Source organism: Astatotilapia calliptera, chromosome 9 (genome assembly GCF_900246225.1).
Source record: "Astatotilapia calliptera chromosome 9, fAstCal1.2, whole genome shotgun sequence".
Taxonomy (NCBI): Eukaryota; Metazoa; Chordata; class Actinopteri; order Cichliformes; family Cichlidae; genus Astatotilapia; species Astatotilapia calliptera.
The window spans coordinates 25116841-25129828 of NC_039310.1; the positions used below are offsets into that span (position 1 = coordinate 25116841).

Here is a 12988-nt window from a genome sequence, read left to right on the forward strand (position 1 = left end):
GCTAGCCTAATGCTAACGCTTGTTAGCTCCCTTCTAGGACGCCTCAGAGAGAGAAAAAAAAAAGAAGGATATTCAGTTTCTTTTTATGTATATGCAAATGCCGTTGATGCAAAAAGAGAGGTCATTGGAAGCCAAAGCAAGGGTAAAGGAGGAGCTGTCCTGTCGCTGACGAAAAACTTGGTTAGTTAGCTCAGGTTACTTCGATCCAAAAAAAAAAACAACCCAAAAACGATCCAAAGTGACCACCAAACCACTTTACAGGCGGATTGTGATTGGACGGTAAAAGCCACCAATCACCTGTGGAGAACTCGGGGAGGATGAGCTCACTAGTAACCCCGCCCACCCACGAATAACAACAACATAAGTAACAACAATAATAATAATAATAGGAAAAATGTTGTCATGCATTAATGCGAATTTATTACGGTAGTGTGCAAATAATAGGATTTAAATAGGCTTTTAAACACAGACGGAGTCAAAGGGCAAAACTTATTAGAGCCACTTACTGAACAGCAAATAATCAGATACATTTTTTTTTCATAACATAGCTGCAGTATTTGTTACATAACTGTCTCCTGGGCTGGTCACCTCCCTCCACCGCCCTCTGCCCCTCCACTAGTTTTGTCGCAGGGCAGGGCTGCTCCTGCTTCCTTTTTCCTCCCTTTTCTGATGCTCTGGTATCTGCACTGCACATTTTTCATGATCAGACACCGTCCAAAGAGAATGCTGCATAGTATAGTGGAAGCATATGGAGTCATTTTCTGTGCTGCTTCAACACCACCACCACCACTGCTGCTGCTGCCGCCGCCGCTTCCCACCTCCCACTACCCCCACTAGTTGTTAAAGCTGCATGCACGCCTGCCCAGTGACTCTGGGAGTGGAGGGGAGGCATCACTTTGATGAATATTGCTTTGCTCAACTCTCCCAGCAAGGTCATCAGCAGCCATCTGTAGGCAGTGGAAAAAAAACCCTAATATCCATTTAGATCTGAACATCCCATTGTTTCTCTGCGTTTACACGATTCAGCCCAGTGCACCGGTTAAGTGGTTGGCACATACACTAGCTGCACATTTAAAGTTGTGCAGCATATCTGTCTCTATATCTGTTTAACAAATGCACAGGTCTGCTGGAGTACAAAAAAAAAAAAAATCCCAAGAGTCAGGATTTTGCACTGGTGTCAAAAATGTCATCTTCTATAGCTACAGTGACTCGAAGCACCTTCCATCTTTTCCTGCGTAGTGACACTTTCTTTTCCTCTCATCTAGAGGGCAGTGGAGACCTGCGCAAAGACCTGTGCTTCTGCTGGAATTGCAACGCAGAATGCAGGATGCTCACCTCACAATCTCTCGCCTCCTGAGCCCCGAGTTACACAGCTGAGCCAGCCATCAGCATAAATGGGAACCCCCCCCCCAAACACATATGCATGCCCCAACAAAATATTCAGCTATATGTAATTAGCCTTTGTGGAATTTCAAAATGTGAGGGCATAACTTTGCATATATCCCACGGACAGCAAGCTTGTATATAAGAAGCAGCTTATGATGGAAGGGAGATGCTCTTTGAATATGTGTGCGTGCCGTGCATGCAGTGAAGGATTGAAGACATGCAGTCCAAGGTTGCGTGTTTGAGATCAAAGGCGAGTAAGTTAGACATCAGCGTCAACATCCACCTCACCCTCAGCCCCCCCACCCCAACCCACCAACCCACACAGACAAGTTGGTCCCATCTGTTGACAACAGTTCAGGGGGAAGGATGTTGTTTCATTGTGCTTCACGACGGGGATCCTGATTGAAAAGTTGATCTCCTTCCACGGCTGCTATCAGTTCTCTTTATATTTCCAGTTGACAACTGTCATGATGGCCCTTTTGTAGATGGTGTTGTCCTTCTGCAACACAACAAAACAAGTGTCACGACATGACTGTTATTCAGTATTTGATTTACTTTCCTATTGATTGACTGGAGGTGTAGGTGAATGAATGTTTTACTTTTAATGTAGTCATACATTTCTGTTTGCTATTGCTGAATTTCCTATTGCCTTGGTATTGAATTTACCCCACTTTATTGTGTTAACTGTTGATAGGTCTCTGTACTGGTGTTCCCTAGACAAACTCCTGCATTTATTGTGCAGTCTGTGACAGACTGAAGGATTTGTTTGGGCAGGGGCTCACCCTGTTCCAGCGTCTCTGCTCCAGCGCTCTCTGAAAGCGGGCAAACTCCCTGTGGTCATGGATGCTGGTGAGTAGTTTCCATAGCAGCAACAAAGCCACACCCAGCACCACAACAGAGCCTGAAAGCACTGTGGTAATCAGGATCACATTCGGCCCCGATGGGCACTCTTGAAAGACAAGAAGAAGCCACAGCGCTTTAGCAGCCATAGACTGCGTGTTTGTGAATTTCAGACAAAATTAATGTGCTTGTACAATCTCACTGTGGCATCATTAACCAACTTACAAAGGGCAGACTGCAGAATACAAAGTCCTAAAGAATTCTACAGACGTGATTTGCATTTATGCCACCATCAGCCAATAAGGCGCATTAAAGAGGTTTAATCTATATCTCTGTTGGTGCCCTGCCTTTCCCTTATTACTATAATAAAATGTGTTTTTGCATAAAACAATTCCCTGGAGCTGCTACAACTGACAGAATTTCTTCATCTAATGTTGATATACTGGTGTAGTCATAAAAAAATTGAGCATTTGGCTCTGCTTACCTCGTTTGCAAGCTATATAGAAAGACTTTTCTCTTCCTAGGGTCCTCACCCAAAAATGCACTATACAGCCTTCTGAGTCCACTTCCATTCACCTGCAAAGGCCTGGGGAGAAAGCCACTGTTACTAAGACACCAGTCTGACCTACCAAGGCGAGGTTCAGGTGGGCACACTTCATCTTGCACTCATTTGGACTCAAGCCCACTGAGAAGGCCCTGCATGATACACATTCTCTGTGAAAAGAACCATAATCAAAAGTGAAAATGTGTTTAGTTATAAAGGCAATTAAAGCACCCCCAACGTGCTCTCAATGTAGGGGGTAACTCTTCAGAGAACTCTGTTAGTTATGCAGTTCAAGCAATCATTTATTTAGTCACTTTTAATATAAGCAATCCATTACAGTTAAGTTACCGGTAGTGTTACCCATTCCTTTTATTGCCACAGAACCAAGCATAACAGATTAATAATGCATTTCTTTCTGTTTGTCCGCTGCTTTTTTGTATGTAGTTGTTTATTAGTATATTAGTCAGTGTGCATGTGGATCTTAGCCAGTGAGGTGAAGGAGTTTGCAACATTTTACATTTGTGGGTGAAAGGGAAAAGAACAACAAGGGAAAAGGAAACTGTGCCTGGGTGATAATAAGTGTCTGTCAGCTGTGAGGAGCTCTACTTCAAATTTGATTAAGGATGCCTGCAAACTAACTAAGCACAGCAGCTCCACAGCACTGGTGGCACATTGAGGAGGAGAATGATGGCGGTGGTGGAGCTCAGGAACAGAAGAGGTAGCTTTTAGTTTGGCCAGAGCAGTCACTCAGAGGAAAATTAACAAGCTTCTTACTTTTTATGGTGTAGTAGTAGGCTGCATACAAACCGACATGCACTTCATTTCTTGTATTGCAAAGGCAGCAACCTTGGAAAGTAGCAAGTGACTAACGTTACTCGACATATTCATGATTATGAAAATGTCAGCTTTTAAAAAAGAGTGTGGCAGAATCTTTCATTTTCATGTTTTCTTAATTGTGCCCTGAACTTTAAAGGTCGTAGTAGTGGTGCAAGTTACAGATGCTGGGACAAGAAGGGCAAAGCTCACAGGTCGGGCCCTGGAAGCGCTTGTCATGGCAAATGCAGGTGCCGCAGTGGCTGCCTCCACAAATCTGTCCATCCTGAGACAGACACTCGTAAGCTCGGCCCCTGAATGCTGGGGAACACAAACACTCCCCCCACACACACCTGCCGCGCCCTGGGACAGTAGAACAAACAATTTTAAAAAAGACATACTGGCCTCCTGTTATTTTTTTGTAGATGTGTTCCTGCTACTATACCTCCACATTGTAGTCCTCGGTACTGATCACAGCTGAAATCACTGCACTCACACAGCTCCCCATAGTACACATGGCTGGGCTTTTTGCTGCTCTTTTGACAAACACACCTCCCGCAAATGCACTTTCTGTGCCCACTGCACACTTCAGATGCATTATCACGGCGACAAAGGTGTGAGTCAACTGCTGTGCCCGACTCCTCTTGCTCACATTCAGAAAATGTCCCGGCTCTCCCTGCTTTACACCTGCAACACAGGAACACACATCAGCCTGTTTCCCCCCTTAATAACCTGGAATTAAACTTGTTAGCCAAATTGATGCCGTCAAGCCACTTCACCTACCTGCATGCGCCACACTCCAAAGTCCTGTTGCCATGGCTACATGAAGGACTGTGTGGGACCCTGTCCTTTTGACATGAACACTCACATATGGGGCTCAGCAGGACCTCAACCTCTTCACTATAGCCTTGGGGCTTAATAATAAAGCGGCATGGTCTTTGTGAAGCAGCCACACACAGAGGTGCTGTGATGCTTACATTAAAGCTCACCTAGAGGGGGGTGAGAATTCCTTGAGCACCATTATAATCCTCCACTAATGAGGTAATCATAATCAGCATTACCATCGCTTCAACCGAGGATGGCCGCATGCTAACAGAATCACTCACACAATTTAACACACACAGAGCCGCGGCTACATGCAGCTACTCACCTCGTCATCTACAGAGATGTTGGAGCATCTCCTCCCCTGTTCTCCATGCCTCGGCCTGTGGTCCTTACAGTGGGAGTATAGGAGATGTGCTAGCCCGGTGGAAACTTGCTGTGCTCCATAACAACCTCAGAGGTCAGTGCCTATAGCCAGTAAAGCAGTTAACCTCTCAAAGATGAGGTGGTGTCAGCAAGCTATACACATGAGGCTAATGACCTCTGTAGGAAGGGAGTTTGTGGTTCACTTACACTATATGCTTCAACAATTATCTGCAGGATGTTGTGGGAGTTGTTGGACAGCATTCTGAGCTCACATTTTGGGAAGATGCTTCTTCCCGAAGAAGTATCTTCTTCCCAACGGCATCTTTAATGTCAAATTAATGCTTATGCATTTATTCAAAGTCTTCCAGCTGGACAAGCAAAAAACGAACCAAATGTTTCAGAGAGATTATAAGAGTTGATAAGTAAAGACGGTGGCGTACAACCTTTGCCCTTCCACGAGCTAAACTAACATATGAGCCTGTCGTGTTGTTGCACTGATGCATGCCAGAGGTTCACGATAGTTATAACAGAGAAGCAGGCAAGTATGCATTTTTCATGACTTACTGTATTCATAATGGGAATGATCATGGCATTTGTTCAAGTGCTCTGACAGATACAAACATGTCAAATCTCTGGACTGAACTACAGCTAATTCAAATGTGTATCACATAAACTGTGTGTGGAAGGATGGCTTTAGTTATTCATTAATTTATAGAAAAAGTCAATTCTTTGACTGGTTTTGAATGAACCAGCTATGCAATTAAATTAAAGATGTGGAACCTTTCATTTAGACAGGAGGCGTGCCTGGAGCTATAACAAGGATGGCTGCCAAGCAGATGACTTACTTAAGGGCTGTGGAACGTAGTGTCAGAGCACAGGGGCTTGCATAGTTATGGTGAAAATAACCCCCTCTGATGGATCAAGGTAAAGATTAACTTTAATTCTGGATTTACCAACATATAGCATAAAGATTCAGAACAACAGTGAACTGGCAATGTAGAACAACTCATTCCTGTGTGTTATAGATGTTGACTGTGTTCTTAAGGTTAGGGTCCATTTGCAGGCAAATCATCAGTAAAGTTTTTCATAGCTTTTTGCTTTTAAGTGGAAATAGGTGGTATTGGTCCTTGATTAGGCACCAGCACTCCATGTGCAGAAAATAGAGAACTGATAGTGAAACCCTTGCAATGAGTCTCATCTATCTTCATTATAATGCACTTGAGTAGTTTGGTTTACTTTAGCAACTGAGAGTTGCAGTTAATATTTACTGGAGCACCAAATGCACAGTGGAAAACAGTTCTACAATAATGCACATTGTTTTTTTGTTGTTGTTTTTTTAGGTCTTTAATATAAAAGGTAACCAGTGAAAATGCAATGTGGTGAAGGTTTTTGGCAAAAGTGCAATGCAAGTGGTTAAAAAATTATAGATTTTCCAGAAACTGCTACATAATTTTACTCAGTTGGCATCGAAGGGAACAGGGAAGCTTAAAACGTAAACATTTTTACAGCAAATAGTAGAAATAAATAGTAAAATAGTACAATAGTTGGTTTTCCCGTTTAATACAGCTATACAAATCAAACTAAACTGAGTAAGATTTAAAGTTATGCATGGTAAAAGAGTATGTTATCTAACGTCAAGGCATTCAAAACATTCAAGACAGTTATCAGTCTTTCCAGGAGTGGGCATCCTAGCAAGTTCACCCCGTGGTCAGACATTTCAATGCTCAGAAAAACCCCTCAAGAGCTACATTTTAGACTCTACAAGCCTCCAAAAATGACTTGTTTGGAGGGGATTTCCTCTTCTCTTTAGAAAACAACATGGCAGCTTGGCTTAAGTTGCCATGTTGCTTCTGAACAAAACACAAAACTTCTGGAAAAATGTCCTTTGGATGGATGAAAAGAAGTGGAAATATTTGGCCATAATGCACACTGTCATGTTTGGAGATAATCAAACATGAAACTTCAGCACAAACACCTCATATCAACTATCAGAAGGGTGGTGGAGGGATGATAATTTGAGCTTGTTTTACAGCCACAGGACCAGGGCACCTGGCAATCATTAAAGCAACCATTAACTCCTTGGTATACCAAAGTATCCTGGAGTCAATTATGAGGCCATCTGTCTGACAGCTAAAGCTGGACTGAAACTGGGATCATGGCAGCAGGTCATGGGTCATTGGGGTCATTGCAGCAGAGCAGCAAATTTACAACAGAATGATTGAAAAAGAAAATAATCAAGGTGTTTTAATGGTCCGGTTAAAGTCCAAACCTCAACCACATTGTTATGCTGAAGTCAGACCTTAAGAGAGCTGTGCATAAAGAAATGCCAACAAACCTCAATGAAAAAGCTATGAAGAACAGTGGGCTAATATTCCTCCAAAACAATGTGAAAGACTGATAAAGTCGTACAGAAAATCATTGCTTCAGGTTATTGTTGCTAAAGGTATTGTTCCTACAAGCTACAAAACCTATTGAGTCATTTAGTTTTTCATGTGACTGCAGAATATCCTTTGAAAACTGTCATGGAGTGTTATCCAAGCTAGCTAGCATTAGCTAATCAATGCAAATATGATAATTTCTGGGTCCAATAAAACAACATGTAGACAGAAGAAATGCCACACTCGAGGCTTCCGAAATGTAGTCCATTAATCATTGGGTGATGTCATGGTGGATACTTCCATCTTTTATATGGGCTACAGTCTACAGTCAGCTTTAGATAAAAACTCAAACGGCAAAGCATCAAAATAAACACAAGCAAATAAATGATAAATTATTGCAGATAGGCCCTGCTATACCTTATACAAGGGTGCGACTTTTTCAGTGACAGCAAAGATGATCTGGACGTTCTTCTGTCTCAGTGTTTCAGCAATCTGAGCCACCGAAGGATGGTCCTGTCACAGTGGAATCAGGGCAGATGCAAATTGCAATGCATAACAGTCAGGCCAGAATATATATGTGTAATAAGTAGTTAAGCATGCTCTACCTCTTCCTTCTATTGCTGTCCTCCCTCTTTCCCTCCCATCTAACAACTCTTTCTATTGCTCATTTCATTCACTCACCGTAACAGACTTTCCATTCCCTCCAAATAGATAAATAAGTCCCATTCAAAGAGGAGTGACGCCCGTATCTTGCACATCCATTTTCAGCCTTGGGTGGCCATGCATTCAGACAGAAATAGATTAATAATGCATCCATATTCACTCCACCTGTCAAGTGTCTGGACTGGAATGAGGTCAGGACACTAACAGTCTCATGAACCTAACGAGACACCTATATGGATGTTTAATACACGCGTATAAAGAATTACACTCACAAGCACACATCCAGGCGTGCATGCTCTTTGAGCACCTGCACAGCACACACCCACCCAGCCTTCTATACACAACCCGGGTGAGATTAAGAGATGAAAGCTTTGGTTTGAATTACTCCACAAACACTCCAGCTGTTTCCCATCAGGGTGTGCCTGTCAGCATCTTCTCTACCCAGGGAACTGTGCTGTTGATTCTGACCTTTAAATCACTGTCTTTGACTTTCTCTGCAGCTGCCTGGACCTCTATTTCACTGCAGACGGGAATCAATTTAGCACGCGTTGCAATATCTGGTCCATAGGATAAACACTGTATGCTCCTTGGGACCACAGTCACCCAAGCATGCATGAAAGTAAGTGAAAACACATATACCTCTGTGATGGCTCATTCTGGCAAGGTAAAGCTTCGGTTTTTACCTGTGAGTATAACCGTGGGATTTCACAAGGCAGGATTAATCCGTTTTCTCAACAAGTGAGATGAGTTTGAAAAGAAACTGACAGACAATCCCAGTAGACAACGAGCAGCATTATTACCCTATTAAACTGTGTTGCAGAGCAATAAAAGGATAGAAATCTGATATTTACACTCCTTTTAGTTCTTGCAAGGTCTTTATTAATTCATGAAAAATATTTGTCTTTTGTTGCTGGTGTATATTTTGGGTCTATAAAAGCCTTTTTAGTGAAAATGGATCTAAAAGTAATTTGCATTGCTCTGAAATGCTATGTTTGCTAGAAGTAGCAGAAGTAGCAGAAGTAGCACTATCTATCTATCTATCTATCTATCTATCTATCTATCTATCTATCTATCTATCTATCTATCTATCTATCTATCTATCTGTAATCTCAAAAGTATCTGCTTGTCTGCCTCTGTAACATTCAGTCCAATTCAATTTTATTTATAAAGCGCCAAATCACAACAGCAGTCACCTCGAGGTGCTAAACATCCCATTCTTAATCCACAGGGTTTAATATGGATTACCCATCGGAGATATAACAGCTTCGGCTCTTCTGGTAAGGCTTTCCACAAGGTTTACAAGTGTGTTTATGGGAATGTTTAACCATCTTCCCAGACCTGGTTTGCAGTCTCTGGTCTAATTCATCTAAAAGGTGTTTTATAAGGTTGAGGTCAGGACTCTATGCAGGCCAGTCACGTTCTTTCACACCCGCTCACTTATCTATGTCTTTATGGACCTAGCTTTGTGCACTGGTACGCGATCATGTGGGAGCACGAAGGCGCCCTCACCAAACTGTTCCCAAAAAGTTGGGAGCATGAAACAGTCCTAAATGTCTTGTTATGTTGACACATTAAAAGTTCCTTTATTTAGATCTAAGGGACTGAGCCCAACTCCTGAAATACTACAACATATAATCGCCTTTCCACCAGAGGCCATCGAAGGTATTGGAACACCTGAATTCAGTAATTTGGATTGGTGTACCTGTCTATAGAGTCCAGTGACAGAGGAGAACACACTTTTACTGTAGCACTACACATCTAACAGATCACACCATGAGAGTGCTTGTGTTTTTCATGGGCTAAAAAATATTATCCATGGTCTGCTGTAGCACACTGAAGTAACATAGACATATTGTTGATTTATGCATCCGTGGTTTTTTTTAACAGGGGGCTAGAGCCTATCCCAACTGATAATGGGTGAGTCTGTAACAGGACTAATACAGGGAGACAGACAGTCACTCAGCCCTATGGCCAATTTAGAATCACCAATTAACCTGACATGCATGTCTCTGGACTGTGAGAGGAAGCTGGAATACCTGGAGGGACCCAATGCATGCACAGGGAGAACATGCAAGTCCCATACAGCTGACAGGTTTGAACTAGGAATCCTTGTGTTAACCACTGTGCAATTGTTGAAAATGCACTTTTTTCTCTGGATATCCTAAAACCATTAAATAAAACATTAATTCTGCAATGATTTTCAATGTTTGGCCCATTTCAGTGTAAGTCCAACTATAATAGACCTATAATGAAAACACCATTTAAGCCTGAACTTTTTTTCTTTAGTAAAAAAAAAAATTAAAGTTCTTCTAAAAAATGTATATATTTGTAGCAAGTGACACTTCCCATCATTTGGAAGCACAATGCAGGATAATTTTCCATCTCCAGCAACGTGGAAAACAGCATCCGTGGAGAACACCAGCAGACGGGTCACGTTTCTCCAGCCAATCTGCCGCTGCAAGTGAAGAACATTTAGTCAATAAATTACCGATTGGCAGCAAATTGAACACAGCGACCACGACCTAAGTGTTTCTGACAGACTTCTAGAAAAGAATTACCTTCCTGCTTTTCTATGTAATCAAATAACTGTGTATGAGTAATACTTTGTGCCTTCAAGTTTAGGGCTTAGATCAAAAACCTGTGAAATTCAATTATAGAAATCAAATTTTCATGTTTAAGAGCTTGTGAGTCTAAGATACACCCAAAACTGAGCGATGCAGTTTCCCAAAGGAAGCTTAGTATTCTGTAATAGCCCTTTCATCTATTGTCTGCAGTCTTTCCACTTCCTCCACATAACGCCCACTCAAACAAAAGCAACAATATCTGTATTGCAGTCGAGCTCCCTGCTGGGCTTTCTCACATTACCTCACACATGGTGGCCTGCATCAGGTCATTCAACCCAACCTCTGGTGAATCCAGGTTACTGGAGATCCGTTGCCCCCCTACCAGCTCTGTGAAGAGGCTTCCGTTGGTGGTGAGGCTTAGGATGTTGTGGTAGGTGAAGGGAGGGGTGCAGGGCCAGGGCTAAGTCCTTTTACAGGGATTTCGGAGCATGTCCTTTGCAGTGTTGATGTATAGAATCACTGTCTTTCCCACAAATGCAACAAAACCTTTTGGAAGTGGAAGTGGAAAGGAACAAAGGAAAATAAGAAGTACTGTGTGCTGTGAGAAGTGAATGAAAAAAAAAAAGGTTGGGGTGGGGGGGGGGGGGAAGTAAGATAACTAATGGTTTCCTGTCTCCCAAAAGCTACCAGTTGTCCTTGAGCAAAGCACCTAATTCCCAATCACTCCAGCAGTGCTGCTCAGTGGTCAGTAGTAAGATTATGATTATACTGGGCAGCTCCCAGGTGTATAACTATGTAAATGGGGCACAAGGGTATTCAAAAAAAAAAAAAAATGAATATACAGATATAAAAAGTTATAAGAAAATTGCATTGACCTAAATTTCATATGATAAGGAAACTGAGGCAAACAGACCCAATCTGAAGTCACTGGTGATATTCTTCATTTCTTTCATGAGGTCAGCCCCCAACTTTTTAACATTCATCAGGTCATCCTCCATGGAAAAAGACAGATCCATCAGGTAGTACAGGTCTATGAGGTAGTCCTTCACCTGTTTGAACTTCACCTCAAAGCTCTGGGGTTCTCCTATAGATGCGAAATGTGGAAATTCTACTGCAAAACACACCACAGCTATAAAAGTAGCTCGGTACTATTTGGAAGTGTGCACACATCACACACTGTTTCAGGCTGATTCTGATATTTGTGGAAGGTTTCTACTTTTACATTTGATATTTTATGCAGTTGATACAAAAAGATTTTGTGGTTCATGGTTTCTTTTGTGTGTGGGTGTCGCTGGGTGTTTTTGGTCTCCTCATTACTCAGCCAAGGTTGTGCACAAAACCCTGTAAACCTGATTTGGTCATTGCTTCTAAAGGTATTTTTTTTAAATTTTGACTGACTTACGATGGCTTTAGTTTCATAAGATGAACAGGAAAGCTTGAAGGAAAGCTGTCATTAGGTGAAATCAGTCACAAGGAGAGAGCTGCACCAAAAATCTCCAGACTACTTTGGTCACTAGCAGATTGCCACAGTCATCCGTTATGTCTACATGGAACACCTTGACTTGTCTTCAAACACTTGTTAATTGCTAGCTGAGTGATATTAAAAACTTGAGAAGGAGTAACACAGACTAGAAATGGAGAGAGTTCAGTTTCAAAATGCAACTTATGCGTCAGTGCTGAAGCCAACACATTTCACCAGGTGGAACTTTAAAAGCAATGCATTTTATGTCTCACTGTTCAGAGTTTCAGTACTGCTTATAAAAAGTATTTTTAGACAAGTAAGCAAACTAGTAATCTGCTAGTGACTCAAGCAATTGCAATTTTTTGGCCAATACACATTTTTCCCTAGCAAATATCAATCCACTCTAATCCACCATCCATTATTTCCGCTTATCCTCTCTGCTACCAGGCTGGAGCCTAACCCAGCTACCATAGCGCAAGAGGGTGAGAGGCAGGGCTAACACATAAAGACACTCACATTAACACCTATGGGCAATTTAGAATTACTAGTTAATCTAATCAAATGTCTTTGGACTGTGGCAGGAAGCTGGAGTACTCAGAGAGAACAACAGTCCTAATCACCGCACCACCTTGCTGCCACCCCAGCAACCAGTGGTTGCAAATTGGCTGCAGACTGGTCTTTAGGGCTGTGTGGCTCGGGCCTTATTCACTTGACTTTGCATTGTCACCATGATACAATACATGTAGTGTCCTTTCCTTCCCGTGATGTTATCACGATTAAGGCTAAGTGCTTAAAAAATTGCATTACACAAACTAATGACATTGGCTACATCCCTCTTTTATGTGCAGTTTGCTAAAGCTAATAAGTGACATTACTAATGTAATTAAAAATGCATTAATTATACTGGTAATTTATACCCACCTGGTCTGAGGTGCAGCAGGACAGTCTGAGGCTGGAGCTGGGTCACTACTCTGTGCAAGCGTTTATGTCTTTGTTCTTTAGGATGAAAGGTGATCTTCCGGTTTTTCAGAAGGACAGTGGAACCTCTAGGGTCCTCCAGGTGATCAAAAGGACAGCCCCTCTTTAGCAGGGCTCCAGCTGTGTCGCAGCGCTCCCATATGTGCTGACCCACTTCTAGAAAATTCTTTAC

The 12988-nt window shown here is 42.2% G+C and overlaps 1 protein-coding gene and 1 pseudogene across 1 annotated transcript; both read right to left on the minus strand.

The window, feature by feature from the left end:
* Nucleotides 1–1756: 1756 nt before the first annotated feature.
* On the minus strand, nucleotides 1757–2616 carry LOC113029330 (integrin beta-1-A-like). Its single transcript, XM_026180159.1, has 2 exons — nucleotides 2169–2616; nucleotides 1757–1885 (listed from the first exon to the last, which is right to left on the minus strand). Exons 1-2 carry the CDS (start codon nucleotides 2373–2375, stop codon nucleotides 1820–1822), a joined length of 273 nt encoding a protein of 90 aa, XP_026035944.1. The 5' UTR covers nucleotides 2376–2616; the 3' UTR covers nucleotides 1757–1819.
* Nucleotides 2617–3737: 1121 nt separating this feature from the next.
* On the minus strand, nucleotides 3738–12988 carry LOC113028819 (integrin beta-1-like; annotated as a pseudogene).